Below are 20,591 nucleotides of genomic sequence, written 5' to 3'. Positions count from 1 at the left end.
TATTGTAACCCTGAAGACAATATTGTAACAAGGAAGAGACTAGACGATTGGAGTATAAGTATTCTAACCCTGAAGACAATATTGTAAGTCTCCTTTAGTCTCTTCTGTTCCCAAGATTTTCTTATAGTTTATTTGACGAAACGACAGGGTTGGTCTATATTCCCAGTCTGGATTTTGCTGATTGCAGCCCTTTGATATAGTTTAGTATAGTCCTTTTAAAATGGAATTTCTTAAATGTAAAAAAAAAAAAATGGGTATATTATTATGAAAAGGGAGTATTTTTATTGTGTTCACGATTTTTTTTGTTGTTTATTTATTCAATTTTTTTTAGACAGAGTCGTGCTCTGTTGCCTAGGTTGGAGTACAGTAGTACAATCATAGCTCATTACAGCCCTGAATTCCTGGGCTCAAGCCATCCTCCTGCCTCAGCCTCCCAAAGTGCTGGGATTACAAGTGTGAGCACTATGTCTGACCTATTTGCACAATGTTTAGACATTGTCGCAACATACTATACTGCAAAGCTTCGTTCTTTTTTTTTGAGTTGGAGTCTCACTCTGTCGCCCAGACTGGAGTGCAGTGGCCGCTCCTGGCCACTGTAGCCTCGACCTGCTGGGCTCCAGTGATCCTTCCACCTCAGCCCTCCAAGTAGCCGGAATTACAGGTGCACACTACCATGCCCGGCTTATTTTTTTTATTATTTATTATAGAGATGAGGTCTTGCTGCCCAGGCGGGTCTTGAACCCACGGGCTCAAGCAATCCACTCACCTCAGCCTCCCAAAGGCGCCGGATTACAGGCTGAGCCACCGAGCCCAGCTAAAGCTTCGTTCTTAATGAGATTAATTTACCTGAACTCCAAATGACTTTTGGCTTTATTAATAATGTGAATTTCAATTTTTTATTAATAATTGAATAATGCAAATTTATAATAATGTGATTTTACTTTGGGCTTTATTAATAATGTGAATTTTAATAACACTCCAAATGACTTTTGGTTTTATTAATAATGTGAAAATAAATGACTAAAAATAGTTCTATACTAGAAAAAAGAAAATACTTGCAAGATTCACAATACATGGCTGTTGCTAGATTTATTAAAGAGAATGAAATACTCTCCACAAACACTTCCTGGAAGCTCTAGCTATTTATATACAATTCGTTTGTTACCCATTTTTGCACAGCATTGCATTATCTAGTAGTTTCCAAGGGCCTGTTAAGAAATTTGTGCCTCATCTTCTCTCCTGCCCTGTCAAAACTGTGCAAAATCAGTTTATTTCTTATATTACTCAAAGTTTTTTTACTCTATCTAAATCTATGTGGTTAATAATGATGTAACTACAGGTGGTTCTAATCAATCATTTATCATTCACTGATGACACCAGTAAAAACAGTTACATTTAAAGTTACATTTTTCAAAGCAGTAAAATAGCTTCATGAGATTATGTGGTATTAAAGTGTTCAAAATATAAGGAAAATAATAATTAATTCATAACACTTCTATACTTGACCTCTACGAGTTATCTGACAGTCAGTTTCTTTGGTGGACAGAATCTGTCCTTCATACTGCATTTCCTAGAAATCAGTAGAAGAACTGTAGTTCTACTAGATGCTCAATAAACATTTGTTGAATTTATAACAACTGAATTTGTGGCCCTGCACATTTAAGACCAAACTTATCCTTAATATCAATTAGTTTATTCTCTAAATATTTATTTTCATTTACTGTGTGTCAAACACTATGCAGGGCACTAATAGATAATTTAAAGCTACACCCAGGCTTGTTTAACTTTTAACAATTGTTTAGATTTTTATAGCATTGAATATTCTGTCTGATCCTCCTTGGAGGAGGTTTGAGAGCCATCACCTCTTTAAGGACAGGTCTTACTCATCCTTGTATTTGTAACTTCTGGCAGAGTTCTTGGCACGTGTTAGGCTCTCAATGAAAAGCATGGGTGTAACCAGTAACAAAAGTAGCCAATATTTACCAGTTGCTTCTTCTGAGCTAGTCGCTGTTCCAAGCACTCTACAGGCATTATCTCGCTGATTTTAACTTAGGGTCAGAGTATGGACTCTGGAGTCAGACTGCCTGGATTCATTTTGTGGGTTTATATATGTGTATATAAACACGTTTCCCATATAATTAGACCAGTATTAGCTGTGTAACGTTGGGGGAAATGATTTCTCCGTGCCTAGTTTCCTCAGATTAAAAAGAAGATAATGTTAGAACCTACTTTATAAGATAGTTGTGAGGAATAAATGAAGTAGAATTTGTTAAGTCCTTAGAACAGTTCCTGGCATATGGTAAGTGCTATTCAAGTAGCAGCTATTAGCTCACTGAATTATCATCACAACCTTATGAGAAAGGTCCTAATTAACCCCATCCTGGAAGCGAGGCTCCTGAGCAGCTGCACAGATAGTTCCCCAGGCTTAGGTACATGGTACCCCAGGTTTAGGTACATGGCTGCATCCACACTCTCAACCATCTTGCCATAAGCCACCTCTCATGGAGCCACCAACTCCACGTTTCATGGGCAGCCTCCCAGTGGCATAGTGACACCCTAGGGTTTGTGTTCTTTATAGTCTCTCATAGAACAATGTCAGGATTAGCAGTGTGTTAGATGATTATCTTGGGAAAAGATACAGAAGGAAAGGGAAAGGAGTGAGAAGGGAGAGTTTTTGTCTTACCCCTTTGTAGGTAAAGACTTCATATCTACCTGGAAGAAGGGAGCTCATTATTTTCCATACCTTGTTCAATTCTTTTTCATGATTTGGTTGATCTTGGACCATTGAAAATAGCTCTTTCCTTTTCCTTTCTGGTTCTTTAATAGAAGGTGAATAAGATGATTCAAGTCTGAAAATTAAAAATAAGGTAAAACTTAAGCTTAGCTTGATACATTGTTGTGATTATTAATTTAGACCATTGCAGGTTGCAGAGATAGAGCATCACTTTATTGGAAACATTTATAGTTACAGAAATTGCAAGCTCTAATACATCAGATCCCTTAAGTATTTACATCTTTGAGTGCAAATGGGTTTTTTCAAAGGAAGCAATTAATATGGAACTTCAGTTATACAATAAAAATTGGCAGAATTCTGGGATTGTATAGGTAGATAAGAATTTTGGATAAAAAGAAAATATTGCTTCCCATAATAAAATAGTTTGGGAACTCATTTTGAAAAAAGGAACACACCCGATTTGCTAGCGCATTGAGAAAAGGAACTGTCATGAGAAGTACAAAGAGAACATCTACTCCATAAAAGTGACAAAAATGATTAAACTTGACAGTCTAATCAGAGAGAGCTCAATATATCTGTTCTTTAGCTTCTCAATTTATAAAACAGAATTGCAACCACCTAGCAATACTAGAGGGGAAAAGCAGAAACTAATATAAAAAATACAATTCCCACGGAAACTTGAAGATAAATAAGCAGATAATGTTCACTTTCATATGAGGCAAATGGGTGAAATAATAATTCTCAAAACACAAAAGTAAAGATAGCCAGGTGGGCAAAGAGCATGTCTTCTACTGGAAGTTGACTATCATGGTAAAGTCTGGTGTTTTGAGGAACATATCCACTTGTAAGTAAGTAAAATTTTAGATTTCCAAAGAACTTTTGAAAAGATTCCACACATCAAAAACATAAGCCACACAAAATCTGAGTAATAATAGAGAAATAACTTATTTAAAGATTGAAAATAAAGGATCTTTCAAAAGGTATAAATTGATAGTGACATCCCTGAGGTACATGTGTCTAGGCTAGATTGCTTTTTTCTGATTATCAAATATACATGATAAATGTAGACAGAACATATCAGAGTATAATATACTGATGTAATGTTATCCTTCAGGAAAAACCATCTTTAACTTTTTTGTAGGTGGTAATTGTATTTTTCCCTATACATATATGTATAAATAAATACATATTTCCCATATAATTAGAATATACTTTATACATTATTTTTCAGTTTCCTTTTGTTTCCCATTTTGTAACTTACTGAGATCATTTTCCATTTTCTCCTAAAATATTATTTCAGGATCAGTCTTAAATTTTTCCTATTTCCTGTAATTTGAAATAAGTGAAAAATAAAATTCCCTATTTTTCAATTCTTCCTGTCATTTCAGGGAGTAGAATGCTGAACTGAATGCTAAAAATCTCGTGACGATCTTGCAAAGTTCAGTGAGTGAATGGAACAACTGTCAAACTTCCATGTGGACAAGTGCACAGGAGGAAACGATACTCATGCTAACATACATGTATAAAGAAACTATTATTTGCCACATAGAAAAAGAATGTTGAAATTATTTTAAGTAATTTTCAGGAAGAAGGAGGAGGAGGAGGAGGAGGAGGAGAAGAAAATCTTAGCATATTATTGTGAAGGTTTCCGAACATAAATAAGAACATTACTATACTACTTTAAAACTGCTCTGCGTTTACTGTCAGTAGTCTGGGCTTCTCTACCTCACTACAACTATAAAGAAAAAAGTGCAGGGCTCGGTGGCTCAGCCTGTAATCCCACGCCTTTGGGAGGCTGGGGTGAGTGGATTGCCTGAGCCCGCGGGTTTGAGACCCGCCTGGGCAACTTGGTGAGACCTCATCTCTACAATAAATCAAAAAATTAGCTGGGTGTGGTAGCGCGCGCCTGTAGTTCCAGCTACTTGGAAGGCAGAAGGATCACCAGAGCCAAGCAGGTCGAGGCTGCAGTGGCCGGGAGCAGCCACTGCACTCCAGTCTGGGTGACAGAGTGAGACTCCAACTCAAAAAAAAAAGAAAAAATTTATTTTTGCAGACAAAAATAAATATCAATTTAAACAGAGAATGGCAAACAGGCAGAACAAAAGAGTTTGTACTGACCAAATATGTAAGTGCAAGATTTTAGATCAAATCATGTACTGAAGGAAAGCTGGCAATGTTTGGAATTCAGCACTGGCCTTGTAAGAACACTATAAAAAATATCTACAATGCTCAAAGCCAGAATTAGACATGAGTTGATATGCTCTTCTTAGAGATTTCTAATGTTTTTAGGCATATACATTCTTTTCTTTGTGTGAAGACATTTCTCACCAACTCATCACACTGAAACAGCATTTTATATTTAATGAATATCCAACAGATTTATCAATGATCAATAATGATGATATGTAGCTTGTGTATAGAGAACCCAATTATGCTGACTGGCTAACAGGCATTCTGTCATCTTTGATGAGACATACAACGGGCCATTTTTAGAGATCTTAATTTTCCATTTGTTGTTAAGCATAGACCTCAAAGAAAAGCTGCAGTTTTCATCACGTTGAGGAAATAATTACTGCCTTTAAAACAATGTAATAATCTTTCAATAAACTATCCCTCACAATTTAGCTATTCCATTTTTAAAATCCTATCATTGGTCTGAATTAGCATTCTGATTTTCAGAAATATTCAAGTTCTAATGAGAATAAGAGTATCAGTGAATTTTAAAGAAGTAAGACTCTCTATTCACAAGCATAAACATTTAATAACCCTCAACAGTCCAATTTCCTCTATGGTTCTGGGGTACACAATATCTGTCTAATTTTAAAAGAGAAAAAAATCTGTTTTAACAAGAATCCATAATGGAACTGATGAGGTGGTGAGTGTGAAGGCCAAAATAAACAGAATATGTGCAAGTGAAAAAGTTAACATCAGGCATAGGTAGTCAAAACAAAAGCATTGGAAGATATGCAATAAGTCTTTTCTAAGAAATTTATTTTAGAGTCATGGAGTACATGTGGGGATTTGCTACATAAATAAATTTTTTAAAGGTAAAGTTTGAGCTTCTAGTGAAACTTCTGCCCACCAGTAGTGGACACGGTACCCAACGGGTAGTTGATGTGGAATAAATCTTATTTCTTTACATATATAATTGAGTAACAGCTCTATACTATTATTTTTATGAGATCCAGAAGAATAAAACTTCTAAGAAAATTTCTGACTCAATGTGACAGAATTATCCATAGATAAGAACATGATATAATTTTCTAGGTATGAAAATACTAATTTTTTTTTTTTTGAGTTGGAGTCTTACTCTGTCGCCCAGACTGGAGTGCAGTGGCCGCTCCGGGCTACTGCAGCCTCGATCTACTGGGCTCCGGCGATCCTTCCGCCTCAGCTTTCCAAGTAACTGGAACTACAGGAATGCGCTACCACGCCCGGCTGATTTTTTATTTATTGTAGAGATGAGGTCTCGCTGCCCAGGCGGGTCTCGAACCCACGGGCTCAGGCAATCCACTCACCTCAGCCTCCCAAAGGCGCGGGATGACAGGATGAGCCACCAAGCCCGGCTGAAAATGCTAATTTTTAAGGCACAATAACCATGAATTTAATTTAATTTAATTAATTAATTTATTTTTGAGTTGGAGTCTCATTCGGTCGCCCAGACCGGAGTGCAGTGGCCACTCCCGGCCACCGCAGCCTCACCTGCTGGGCTCCGGCGATCCTTCTGCCTCAGCCTTCCGAGTAGCCGGAATTACAGGCATGCGCTACCACGCCTGGCTGATTTTTTGATTTATTAGAGAGATGAGATCTCGCTGCCCAGGCGGGTCTCGAACCCGTGGGTTCAGGCAATCCACTCACCTCAGCCTCCCAAAGGCGCAGGATTACAGGCTGAGCCACTGAGCCTGGTTGAATTTTATTTTTAATACTTAGTGTTATCCACTAACTAAAGTGTTAGTACAAAAAGACCTTTTATTCTAGTCACAAAAATAAAATTCTTAAAAAACATTAAATACCATGCTTTGAACAGTTTCTCTCAGACTGTCATAAGTAAAGATTATACCTTTTTTTATTTTCTTGAGCATTCTGGCACTCTCCTATTTTTAACAATTCTCTGTGTAACTGTAATCGCTCCATTTCTATAATTCTCAAGAGATCATCACGTGATTGTAACTCACTTTTCACTTCAGAGAGCCCTGCTTCCATGGCCTGAATAAAAACATTAAAAAGTTTCAATGCTCATTTTTAGATATAATACATAATACATTTAAAAATATTTAACATCTATAAGCTAGGCTAATTTTAAACAAAGTGATAGTCCTTTGCTTGCTCTTACAGAATTCCATTCCTTCATCGATTTATTCAACAAATATTTACTGAGCCCTTTTACGTACCCTGGGGATACAGACATAGAACCTGTCCTCAGTGAACTTACAATCTAGTGATAAAGACAAAGAGTAATCAAATCACTATACAAATATAATCACATTAATGTTAATTTGAAATAATAAAACATACAAATATGAATAAAGTACAAGGCATAGCATTCAAATTAATGAAAATACTTCCCAACTTTAAAAACATAATAATCAAGAATAACCTAAAGGCAAAGCTGGCCAACAAATGAATTATAAAATGTGATTCCATTTTCGCTCCATGGTAGCTGTACTGTCATCGATAACTAGAAATATCAGCAGTCCTCTGGGCCCAGAGTATAATTTTGTTAATAGGAGTTGTTGGAAAGCATCAAGTTGGGGGACAGAAGGGGTAACAGTAATGGTGCTGAGTTCCTGAGAAGGTGTGTGGGATGAGCTCCAAAGCACAAATGGAAGGACTGCCTGGAGCAGAAGAAAGTCATTGCTCTCCTACAACAGAAAGGAAGGAAGATGGAATGCAAATAGGTTTCCACATCTGGATGTGGGGAGACAGAGATCCTGACTGCTGGTTTCTATTTTCTTCATGAAGCAAAAGGCAGCATCATGTGTTGACAGTAGAGAGGGGCCAAGGGCATGGGAATCATTTTAGAGAGTGGAGAAACTGAAATGGCTTACAATGGGAATGAGCGTAGCTGACCCTACACTGTGGGATTGCTGGGTGGTGATTGAGTACCCATTTGAGAATTGTGATCATGGCTAGTTGATTTTCTGCAGCAGCACTTGGGTGTTCTCTAGGAGAGAGTAATTGAAGAGTCTTTCAGTGTCATCAGGTCCCTTCCACTCAATTACACAGGGAAACTAATATTTATTAAGAGATCTCGGCTCAGGTCATCAAATTCATTGCCATTTTTATAGATGAGGCAGTTGAAGGCCAGACTTGATCCAAAGACTTTGGAAGAGGAAAATCCAGATCTTTCAACTCCTAGTTCAGTTAGAACATTCAGGATGCAAAATTAATTTGTTTCACTCAAAATAAGTTAAACAGACCTGTAGTATACTGGTGAAGACAGGGTTGGAGGTTATAAGGGCAGGCGAGTCCTCTGCTAATAAAGGCTAGGGAAAGCACTATAGATATTTTCAAAAAAATCATTTGTTTAGTTAATTCTTAAATATATAGATATAGTCAGTAATATTTATTGAGACACAATCCATATATCATATAGTCACCTATTTAAAGTATACAATTCAGTAGTGTTTAGTCACACAGTTGTGAGACCATCACCACCACTTCATTCCAGAGCATTTCATCATCCCCAAAGAAATCCCATGCCCATTAGCAGTCACTCTCCATTTTCTCCTTCCTCCAGTCCCTGGCAACCACTATCTATCTCTATCAAATCTCCTATTCTACATGTTTTATACAAATGAAATCACACAATATGTGGTCTTTTGTGGTTGGCTTTTAAGGTTCATCTTAATCCATGCTGTGGCACATATCAGTAGTTAATTCCTGTTTATGGCTAATATCCCATTATGTTGATATACTACATTTTGTTTATTCATCACTTGATGGACATTTGACTGTTTCTACTTTTTGGCTATCATGAATAATGCTGCCGTGAAAATTAATGTATAAGCTTTTATGTGAACATATGCTTTCTCATTCATTAATTTATATCCAGAAGTTCACAAAGCCCAGAAGAATAGTTGTATAGAAGTTACAAAACATAATGAGTTTCCAGATAATTTTTTTTTTAACTAAAGCCTTATATACATACATTGTTTTTCAGGAAACCCAGAGGCCTGGATTCAGTGAAGGACCTATTGGCAATACTTTAACCCCAGAAATTACTGGATGAAGTGGAAATAAATATAAAAACAGATTCAAATTTAATAAGACTTGTTTGGATAAATACTTGCTTGGATAAATCTTCTGTTTTGAACAGTGAGGATTTTTTAGGTGCGATTAAAATTTCAAAAATAAAAGAAATGTAAAACAACAGATTACCATTTAAAAAGATAATTTAAGATGAATGGCACCTACTACTTTGCCCAGTTGAAGAAGGTACTACCTGGGCTCTCAGCTTTGCAACTTGCCACAGGGAACAACCAAACAAGAAGCTGTGTGTAGAAAAGTGGACATGCCTTCACTTGGGGAGAGGGCTTCATGAAAGGCTTTAACTCCAGGCCAAGGAAATGTAGTATCCCCATGGGCAAAGGTTAGCTGAAACTCTGTAAAATGTGACAATAATAGAATCTATTTGTTTCCTGTAATTAGAAACTAATACCTATAAGAGTGATTTGTGGATGCAAAACTGAGAGGAAGAAAGCTTATTTGTAACCTAGCTACACAGGTATAAAACTGTATGTTAAAAGTTTAAACTTATCATAATACAAGTCAATAATAATGATTTGATGCATGACTGAATAAGTAAAAATTTTAAAGTTAAAATTGACAGCAAAAGTACACGAAAAATGTGAAGGCTTGGTTGATGTTGATAAATTTAGAATTGTTTCTTGACTTTGAATTTAAGGTTAATAATATTAAAATGACATAAACATTAATCAGTTTATTTAATTGAGATGTAGTTTTGAAATTAGTATGCTTTTGAAAGAGTAAAATCAATTACTTGTCAATGTGGGTGCAAATATTTAGGAAAATAATTCTTTGGTGCTTGATTTAGTTATAGCTACACTTTCAGGTCTGAAAATCTTAAGTATGTAAATCTACTTTTTTTAACTGTAGGATTTTATGACATCCAAATATAGATCATGTATTTCTGATGAATACTTGATATCTAAATTGAGATATGTTGTAAGCATATTTTGAATATTTAGTATAAAACAATAGATTTTGTAGACTTAGAATAAAAATATGACATATAATTTTTATATATTAGAATGATAACATTTTTAACATATATTAGATGGAATAAAAGATATTACTATTATACATTAGTTTCACTCATTTCTCTTGACTTCTTTTAATGTGGCTGCCAGAAAAATGTAAATTATATTTGTGTCGTATTATATTTCTATCAAATTTATTGCTCTAATACTTTGATGACACATTAACAGGAAAACAACATCAACAAAAAGGTTAACTTTTCTGTCATAGATGTTAGATAAATGCAGAGTAATCCATTTTTGTCATTTAACTTCCTATGGGAAATGCTACAGCATTTAAAAAATTATGAGCATAGTATAGCATAGTAAATAAACATATGCAATGAAATTAATATGTATACTGACACATTTCAAGGTTAAAGAAAGACAGATGATAAGAAAGGTGATAAGACGTGATTCATGTGAAAATTGAGTTACATCTGGCACTATACTGTGCTGTAAACCAGAGAGAATTTTATATAAAATGGATGACAGTATTTCAGATTAAAATAGTTGTCTTTTTGCATTCATGTGCAAGATGTGGAACACCCTGTTATGATGGTTTTGTGAAAAGAGAAGAGAAACTTCTTTCCAAATACATAGACTGGTTACAAGTACTATTTACCTCTAATAGTCTCATCTGATAAAATGTAACTTTTGTAAAACATGTTTCAGGCCAATCCATTTAGTTAGAAATTTGCCTGATAGTTTCAGAGGAACAGAGATTTTAAGCCTTCAAATCAACTACCAAATATAAATAATTAATAACCTCTTATTTAGTATTTACCCTTTAATAAAGGAATGAAATATGAGAAAATTTGGAAGAAAAAAGAAAGGCTAAATTATCTTAAGAATTTTTTTCCCCCAAATGGATGAAAAATACTTAAGTGTTTTCCTGGGAGTAGAAATCTTATCTTTTTGAACTAAATTACTTTTCAAAATCTGCATTAGAACTATAGCAGAATTTTTTAAAGCCCAAGAATAATTTAGCTTGCTTTTAAAACATATAATTATTTTGTAAAATATAAAATGAAGATTCTTCATTTAAATTTAATAATGTTCCTAGGTCTATGTATAACTTTTTAAAAATGGGTTATTTTATTTTATTTTTAACTATTAATTTTTTTATTTTGAAGATGTGGGGTACAATTCAGGGTTAGGTATACAAATGTTCATTATGCAGGTACCCTTGTATATGAGGTGTACCCCCCTTTCCCAGGCAGATTCCCATTACTGCCAATCCCACTTCCCAGTCCCCCTCCCAGCAATTTCCCGCTACTGCCAATCCTTTTCTTATAGTATTATGATAATTGTTCAAGGCCCGCTTATTAGTGAGAATATGTGATACTCAGTTCTTTGTTTCTGTGAAAGATCACTCAGTATTATAGACTCTAAGTCCATCCAGGTTGCTGTGAAGTTCATGATTTTGTTCTTCTTTATGGCTGCATAATATTCCATCGTGTATATGTACCACAATTTTTTAGCTAGTCCTCTTTTGATGGACAGCACTGTTGGTTCCATGTTCTTGCTATTGTGAATAGTGCTGCAATAAACATACATGTGTAGGTATCTTTTTTATAGAGTGATTAGAGTTCTTCCAGGTATACTCCCGGTGGGGGGATTGTGAGGTCATATGGAAGGTCGATTTTTAGATCTTTTAGGAATTACCACACTGTTTTCCACAAAGGTTATACTAGTTTACACTCCCACCAATAGTGTAGAAGTGTTCCCTTTTCACTGCATCCTTTCTAGGATCTGTTGTTTTTTGAGTTATTGATGATGGCCATCCTGACTGGAGTTAGGTGGTATCTTAGCGTAGTTTTAATTTGCATTTCTTTGATGACTAGTGAGGCTGAGAATTTTTTCATGTATCTGTTGCTGCTCATATGTCTTCTTTTGAGAAGTGTCTATTTATATCTTTTGCCCACTTTGTAATGGGGCTGTTTGTTTTCTTCTTTTCAGTATGTTTGAGTTCCTTGTAGTGTTAGGACTTTGTTAGAGATACAGTTGGCAAATATTTTTTTCCCAGTCTGTGGGCTGTCTCCTCGCTCTTTTGATGGTTTCTTTGACTTTGCAGAAGCTGGTCAATTTGATGAGGTCCCACTTGTCTATCTTATCTCTTATGGCATGGACACTTGTGGTTTTGATCAGGAATTGGTTGCCAGTTCCAATTTCCATACGGGAGTCTCCTGTGTTTTCTAAGGTTTAGTTTGAGGTTTTACATTTAGGTCTTTGAGCCATTTAGAGTTAATTTTTGTATATGGTAATAAGTAGGGATCTTGTTTTAATCTTCTGCATGTGGTCAGCCAGTTTTCCCAGTAACATTTACTGAATAGGTTCTCCTCTCCCCAGTCGTTGGTGGTGGAGGCTTTGTCGTGGATGAGTTGGTTGAGAAATTGAGGTTTTGCTTCTGGAATCTCTATCCTGTTTCATTGGTCCATATGCCTGTTTTTGTACCAACACCAGTCTGTTTTGATTATTGTAGTTTTATAGTTTAAAGTCTTGGAGTGTGATACCTCCTGCTTTTTTTTTTTTTGCTGAGGATTGTTTTGATGATTTGTGGTCATTTACATTTCCATATGAATTCCTGTATTGTCATTTCCAGGTCTGAGAAGAATGTTGCTGGTAATTTAATGGCTATTGCATTAAATCTGTAGATTGCCTTGGGTAGGATGGACATCTTAACAATGTTGATTCTTCCAATCCATGATCATGGAATATATTTCCATTTGTCTGTTTCATCTTTGATTTCTTTGAGCAATGCTTTGTGATTTTCATTGTAAAGGTCTTTCCTGTCTCTGGTTAGGAAGACGCCAAGGTATTTGATTTTTTTTTTGACTATTGTGAATGGGATTGTGTTTTTTATTTGGGTTTCTGTTTATTTATTGTTGGTGTATAGAAATGCAACTGTCTTTTGCACATTGATTTTATACCCTGAGACTTTGCCAAAGTCCTTTATCAGTGCAAGGAAGTTTTTGACAGATTCTGTTGGGTTTTCGAGGTAAGAATCACGTCATCTGCAAAGAGATATAACTTGACTTTCTCTTTTTCTATTTGGATACCCCTGATCTTCTTCTCTTGTATGATTGCTCTAGCTAGGACTTCCAAAATCATGTTGAAAAAGAGGGGTGAGAGTGCATATCCTTGTCTTGTTCCAGTTTTCAGGGGAAACGGTTCCAATTTCTGTCTGTTTAGCAGTATGCTGGCTGTGAATTTCTTGTAGATGGCTCTTACTATTTTGAGGTATGTTCCATCTATGCCTAGATGTTTGAAGGTTTTTATTAAGAGGGGGTACTGAATTTTATCAAAAGCTTTTTCCGCATCTAATGATATAATCATGTGAATTTTGTCTTTACATCTGTTGATATATTTAATTATGTTTATTATCTTACGAATGTTGAACCAGTCCTGCATCCTGGAGAAGAAGCCTACGGTGGTCATGGTGGATGATTTTTGAGATGTGTTGTTGAATCCGATTTGCTAGGAAACTTTTTAAAAAATCGACAAAAATTTGAAAAAATATAATTTTGGAAAACTCTCTCATATAAATAGAGCATAATTCAGTAACATTAAAATTTATCATTAACTATGGAAAACATCACAAAGTAGAGTTAGAGAATTACTGGTAAAGAATAAGAGAAGGTCGGGCTTGGTGGCTCAGCCAGTAATCCCAGCACTTTGGGAGGTCGAGGCAAGTGGAGTGTCTGAGTCCGCGGGTTCGAGACCAGCCAAGATAACTTGGTGAGATCTTGTCTCTACAATAAATAAAAAATGAGCCAGGTGTGGTAGTGTGTACCTGTAGTTCCAGCTACTTGGAAGGCTCAGGTGGAAGGATCACCAGAACCCAGCGATGGGCAATGGAGTGAGACCCAACTCAAAAACAAACAAAAAATAAAAGAATAAGAGAAAAATAACGTATTTCAGAATTTAAAGAAGGGTTTCTCAGTCTCAGCATTACTGACACTTTGTGCTGGACAGTTCTCTGTTTTGGAGTTGTCATGTACACTGTCAATGTTCAGCAGTATCTCTGGCCTTTACCCCTTGCTGTAACAACTAAAAATGTATCCAGGCTTTACCAAATGTCATCTTGGGGACAAAAATCACCCCAGCAGTGAACCAATAATTTAAAAGAAAGTCATAACAATTAGGCAATTAGTACTGTTGTTTTACAACCTTTAATATAAATATCAGTAAAAATATTTCACAATTATATTGACTTCTATGAAAACTGGGTTTTAATTTTGTTAGTTATATTCAGGAACATTAATAAATTGTTAAGTACATTAAATATATGCAACATAAATCAACATAGGTAACATGGACTTTCCTTAACCCAAGCAACACACAGAGCCTCAGGGTACATGTAAGCCCCAGGAAGTTTGTAGAAATCACTGGGGGTTGGGAAAGCAGGGTGTTAAGTCATATCCTGTTGAACTTGTATCGGAGGGTAAGTCAATTAAATGATACCAGTAAGGGATAGGGTGACTAGCCAGCGGCATGTTCCTGTTCTTTCACTTCCTGCTATGCCTTCAGGCTCCCAGGTGTCATGCGCTCTCTCCCTTTTGCCTGTAGGAGTGTAGCACTATGATAAGTGTGAGAAGTGCAGAAGGGTAAGATGGTGACCCAAACGGGGAATGTTACGGATCCTCAGAGTACACTCTTCCCCTGTTTGCAGCATTTTAAAAATTTTAACAAGATTCTCCATTCTACTTTCTGGAAAATTAAAAATGATAAACTGGGCTCAGTGGCTCAGCCTGTAATCCCAGTGCTTTGGGAGGCTGAGGTGAGTGGATTGCCTGAGCCAGCGGGTTTGAGACCCACCTGGGCAACTTGGCGAGACCTCATCTCTACAATAAATCAAAAAATCAGCTGGGCATGGTAGCGCACGCCTGTAGTTCCAGTTACTTGGAAGGCTGAGGCGGAAGGATCGCTGGAGCCCAGCAGGTCGAGGCTGCGGTGGCCGGGAGCGGCCACTGCACTCCAGTCTGGGCGATGGAGTGAGACTCCAACTCAAAAAAAAAAAAAAGAAGATAAAGTTCTGAGGAGGAGAAAAATGGAGTTCCTCAAGGAAAGCATTACAGAGAAAGTCAGTCATGCTGGCAAGAAGGAGAACAGAGGCTCTTTTTCCTCCATAGAATACAGGTACAAGAGTAGCCATTTCTATTCTACTCATGAGCCAAAGACAAAAGCTGGACCTCTGCTATAAAATAAGATGTTCTTGCACACTGTAAATAGGGCCAAAAAGAATTATTTAAGGGGAGATTAAAAATAACTGATGTTAGTGAAGACACTGAACCTCACTGATGGTTAGAAACAGACTTGATAGCTAGATCCACTAATGAAATATGTGGCAAGAAAAACAAAGCAGAGAAAATAGGCCTAACCAGAGAACAGATTTATAGGGACCAGAACCAAAAAAACTTAAGGGACAAAGCAGAGAACTCTTCAGTTTGCTCAGAATTACCTGAAGCCAGGGGAGAATATTTGGGACGTACCCCCCAAAATAATTGTCATACTTATTGAATGTGATTCTGGTGCAGATTCCATCAGTACACAAAATACTGCAAGAGATAAGTTTAAGTTATTTTTAGACAAAAGGCATGACCAGTTGTTCTATGGCCAGAGATGTGAATGGGTAGCAGCTTTGGAGTGGGAAAGACCCCATCACTGCATGCCCAGCAGTCATGCAAACATGACTCAAACAGCACAGGGTGGGCTGGTGGGCCAGCTAAGCACTAGAGGTCACTGGACACTCCTTAGAGCAAAAGAATAAGGGCCAACCAACCTCATTTATATTGTCATGAAGCCAGAGAAAGTATTGTCAATACTTTTTCTACTTCTGGATTATTTCTGGCTTCCTTAGCTTTAGTGTTTGCAGTTTAGCTTGCTTTGCTTGTTTATATCTGTATTCTAATTTGTATTAGAATAAGACCTCCCTCTTCAAACAAAGTAGGAGTTTGATGGGGGAGATATATATTAGAAATGGCTCTGAATGGGAGAAGCTGGAAGCCCTGTGGCCTACCCTCTCCCAAGCATAGGGAAGGAGAAACACAGGAAAAGAGCAGATGCTGACAAAGAAAAAATTAAATGACTAATCCCACATAAAATCCTGTACATAATGTGGCAGGATGGGGGAATGAGGAGTTGGCCCAAGACTAAGAAACTACCCTGGAAGTTTAAGTGGCAAAAATCCTGGGGTGAAATATCTTACAGAAGTGAAAGTCACTTGGATAATGTTTTTTATTTTAGAGGTGTATTTTAGAATGAAGAGGAATAGAGTGGGTCAAGAGATGGGCAAGTGTCAGAGAGGAGATGATTGAAAGAGGCTCAGTGTTTGGAGGTGGGAGATAAAAATCCTACAGTGGAAGATTAAACCATGGGATATTTCAAGTAACTGGATATTTGAGAATAAAAAAATGCATATTTCATAAAGAAATCAGCACTAACCAATTTTGATGAATGCTGTATAACCTTCCTAATGATTGTGAGAAGTAGAAATACAAAAAAAGAAAAATTGTTAGGTTAAGAAAAAAAGTAATGCTTGGAAAAACCATTAATTATATTTGTCAATGTGAAGGTTACCTAAAAATAAATTGAACGCTACTGTTTGGTAAATGATTTATGTAAGATTACCAGTGTTAAATCTCAGGAAGTTACTCCCATAATTCTCACTGAAATTACTGGATTATGGAACCCTTCGTGACTTCCTGTAAATCTAACCCAGGATTCATATAAGCCAGAGACACAGAGTCAGAGAAGATAGTGGGGACAGAGGGTGGTGTATAGCTGAAGGGCCACGGTTTCTGGCATAGAGGTCTGTAAGCAACCACTGTAAGCTGCACTGGTAATATATTACTATCAGGCCACTGCAGAACCAAAGTGCACTCTAGTGGGGTAAAGTATCGGAATTACTGAATTTACTTATCAAGTGAGACTTACTAAGAGGAAATATGAACTGAACTTATACATGTAATAGAAAACTAGCTTTCTATCCCCTGTATCTGTTTAGTCACCTTTATGCAACTCTTGGACATATATTAGTTGGAAAAAAAAATCTTTACCTGGCACTGTCTTTGGTACATTTTCAGTTCTTGTAAGAGCTTCTGATTTTCATCCTGTAACTTATTCCTGCTTAATGCTATTTCACTCACAGCTGATTTTAATTTTTCAATAATGGATTCATCTCTTTCACTGGTTTCACAACTGGGATCTGGTTCACACATCAAGTGAGGAATCTCAGAGCTACTGTCTTCTATGCACTGTTTTTGACCATTTAATTGAGTTTGGTAATTTTGTGTCTGTTTCTGAAAAATACAAAAACTGTGTAAACTACATGGAGAATATAATAATTAAGTTTATATAAAGGTCAAGAATGATAGAAAATAATTAGTGAAAACAGCTTTAAATACATTACTAGATAATTAAGCTTGGCCCTTTGCAATTCAGTGTTGTGTTTGTTCTAAAATCTCAATTTCAGATTGAATCAGTAATTAAAAGTCTCCTAACAACAAAAAAAAGTTCAGGACCTAAGAGACTCACAGCCAAATTCTACCAGACTTTCAAAGAAGAGCTGGCACCAAATCCTACTGAAGTTATTCAATAAGACTAAAAAGGAAGGAATTCTTCCTAAATAATTTTACGAAGCCAGAATCACCCTAATACCAAAGCCAGGAAAAGACACAACAACAACCCCAACAAAACACCAACAAAATAAAACTACAGAACAATATCCCTGATGCACATAGATGCAAATAAAATAAAATCCTCAGTGAAATACCAGCAAACCAAATCCAATAGCACATCAAAAAAAAATCAACATGATCAAGTGGGTTTTATCTCAGGAATGCAAAGATGACTCAACATATACAAGTCAATACATATGATATGCCACTAAAATAGAATTAAAAACAAAAATTATATGATCATTTCAATAATGCAGAGAAAGCATTTGATAAAATTCAGCATCTTTTCATGATAAAAGCCCTCAGTAAAACAGGAATAGAAAGAACATTCTTCAAAAGTAATAAATTTCATATATAAAAAACCCACAGTCAACATGACCCTGAACAGGGAAAAGATGAAATAATTCCCCCTTCAAACAGAAACAAGGCAAGGGTGCCAAGTTTTACCACTCCTATTTAGCACAGTAATACAAATATTAGCCAGAGCAATCAGGCAAGAGAAAAAAAATAAAGGGTATCCAAATTAGAAAAGAAGAACTCAAACTATCCTGGTATGCTGATGATATGATCTTATATTTAGAAAATCTTAGACTCCTCCTCTTGGACTTGATAAATGAATTTGGTAGAGTTTTAGGATACAAAATTAACACACAAATTAGTAGCATTACTATACCCCAATAGTAATCAAGCTGAGAATCAAATCAGGAACTCACTTCCATTTACAATAGCAGCAAAAAACGAATATATCTAGGAATATAATTAACCAAGGAGGTAAAAGATCTCTACAAGGAGAACTACAAAACTCTGATGAAAGAAATTGTAGAGGACACAAATGAAGAAACATCCCATGCTTATGAATTGGAAGAATCAATATTGATCATATTACCCAAAGTAATCTACAATTTAACACAATCTCTATCAAACTATCAACATCATTTTTCACAGAATTAGAAAAAAAATTCTAAATTCATATGGAACCAAAAATAGCCACAACAGCAAAAGCAATCCTAAGTGAAAAGAACAAAGCTGGAGGCATCACATTATTTGCCTTCAAATTATACTACCGTGCTATAGTAACCAAAACAGTATGGTACTGGTACAAGAGCAGACACATTGACCAATGGAACAGAGAAGAGAATCCAGAAATAAACCCAAATACCTACAACCAACTGATCTCTGACAAAGCAGACAAAAAATATACACTGGGGAAAGGACACTCTATTCAGTAAATGGTGCTGGGAAAATTGGATAGCTACATGCAGAAAAATGAAACATGAGCCCTATCTCTCTCCATATACAACAATTAACTCAAGATGGACTAAAGACTTAAATGTCAGACTTGAAATCATAAAAATCCTAGAAGAAAGCCTAGGAAAAACTTTACTGGACACTGGTCTAGGCAAAGAATTTACGGTTAAAACCCCAAAAGAAAATGCAACAAAAACTAAAATAAACAAGTGAGACTTAAACTAAAAAGCTTCTGTATAGCAAAAGAACCAACAGAGTCGATAGGCAACCTACAGAATGGGAGAAGATATTCACATACTATTCATCTGACAAAGGATTAATATCCAGAATCTACAAAGAACTCAAAAAAATCAGCAAGAAGAAAACAAATTACCCCATTAAAAAGTGCACAAACTACATTAACAGACACCGCTCAAAAGAAGATATACATATGGCCAACAAACATGAAAAATGCTCAACATCATTAATCATCAGGGAAATGCAAATTAAAACCACAATGAGATACCACTTTACACCAGACACACTGGCTTTTATTAAAAAAAATCAAAAAACAATGGATGCTGGCATGGGTATAGAGAAAGGGAATGCTTATACGATGTTGGTGGGAGTGTAAATTAGTACAACCTCTATGGAATTCGGTATAGAGATTTCTTAGAGAACTAAAAGTAGATCTACTGTTTGATCCAGCAATCCCAGTAATAGGTATCTACTCCAGGGAAAAGAAGTCATTACACAATGAAGACACCTGCACTTGCATGTTCATTATAGTACAAGTCACAATTGCAAAGATGTGGAATCAATGTAAAAGTCCATCAACTCAACCAACTCATCTTTGACAAAGCTTCCATCACCTACCACTGGGGAGAGGAGAACCTATTCAGTAAATGGTGCTGGGAAAACTGGCTGACCACATGCAGAAGACTCAAACAAGACCCCTATCTGTCCCCATACACAAAAAATAACTCTAAATGGATCAGAGACCTAAATGTAAAACCTCAAGCCATAAGAACCTTAGAAAATGCAGGCCATACCCTTATGGAAATTGGAACTGGCATCCAATTCTGAATAAAACCCGAAACCCACAGGCCATAAGAGATGAGATAGACAAGTGGGATCTCATTAAACTGACAAGCTTCTGCAAAGCCAAAGTAACCATCAAGAGAGCAGGGAGACAGCCCACAGACTGGGAAAAAGTATTTGCCAACTCCAGGTCTGACAAAGGCTTAACATCTTGGGTCTACAAGGAACTCAAACGTGCTGACAAGAAAAAAAACAAACAACCCCATTATAAAGTGGGCAAAAGATATGAACAGACACTTCTCAAAGGAAGACATCTGAGCGGCCAACAGACACATGAAAAAATGTTCAACCTCACTAATCATCAAGGAGATGCAAATCAAAACCACACTAAGATACCACCTAACTCCAGTCAGAATGGTAATTATCAATAACTCAAAAAATAACAGTTGCTGGAGAGGGTGTGGTGAAAAGGGAACACTCCTACACTGTTAGTGGGAGTGCAAACTAGTGCAAACTCTATGGAAAACAGTGTGGTGATTCCTAAAAGCTCTAAATATCGACCTCCCATATGACCCCGCAATCCCCCTACTGGGAATATACCCTGAAGAACTCAAATCATTCTATAAAAAAGATACCTGCACACGTATG

The 20,591-nt window shown here is 36.3% G+C and overlaps 1 protein-coding gene across 1 annotated transcript in view; it reads right to left on the bottom strand.

Moving 5' to 3' along the window:
• The window catches only part of DEUP1 (deuterosome assembly protein 1), a 139,400-nt gene that overhangs the window by 47,834 nt on the left and 70,975 nt on the right, over positions 1-20,591 (bottom strand). Inside the window, exons 7-9 of the mRNA XM_008048544.1 lie at positions 17,055-17,297; positions 6,795-6,940; positions 2,744-2,849 (exon numbers count right to left, since the gene is read on the bottom strand). Coding sequence (XP_008046735.1) covers positions 2,744-2,849; positions 6,795-6,940; positions 17,055-17,297 — 495 coding nt within the window. The remainder of the gene's footprint in view (positions 1-2,743; positions 2,850-6,794; positions 6,941-17,054; positions 17,298-20,591) is intronic.

Source organism: Carlito syrichta, unplaced genomic scaffold (assembly GCF_000164805.1).
Source record: "Carlito syrichta isolate Samal-C Ts95f unplaced genomic scaffold, Tarsius_syrichta-2.0.1 Scaffold124506, whole genome shotgun sequence".
Lineage (NCBI taxonomy): Eukaryota > Metazoa > Chordata > Mammalia > Primates > Tarsiidae > Carlito > Carlito syrichta.
The sequence above is the reverse complement of the archived record's forward strand: the minus strand, read 5'-3'. Positions and strand labels throughout refer to the sequence as shown.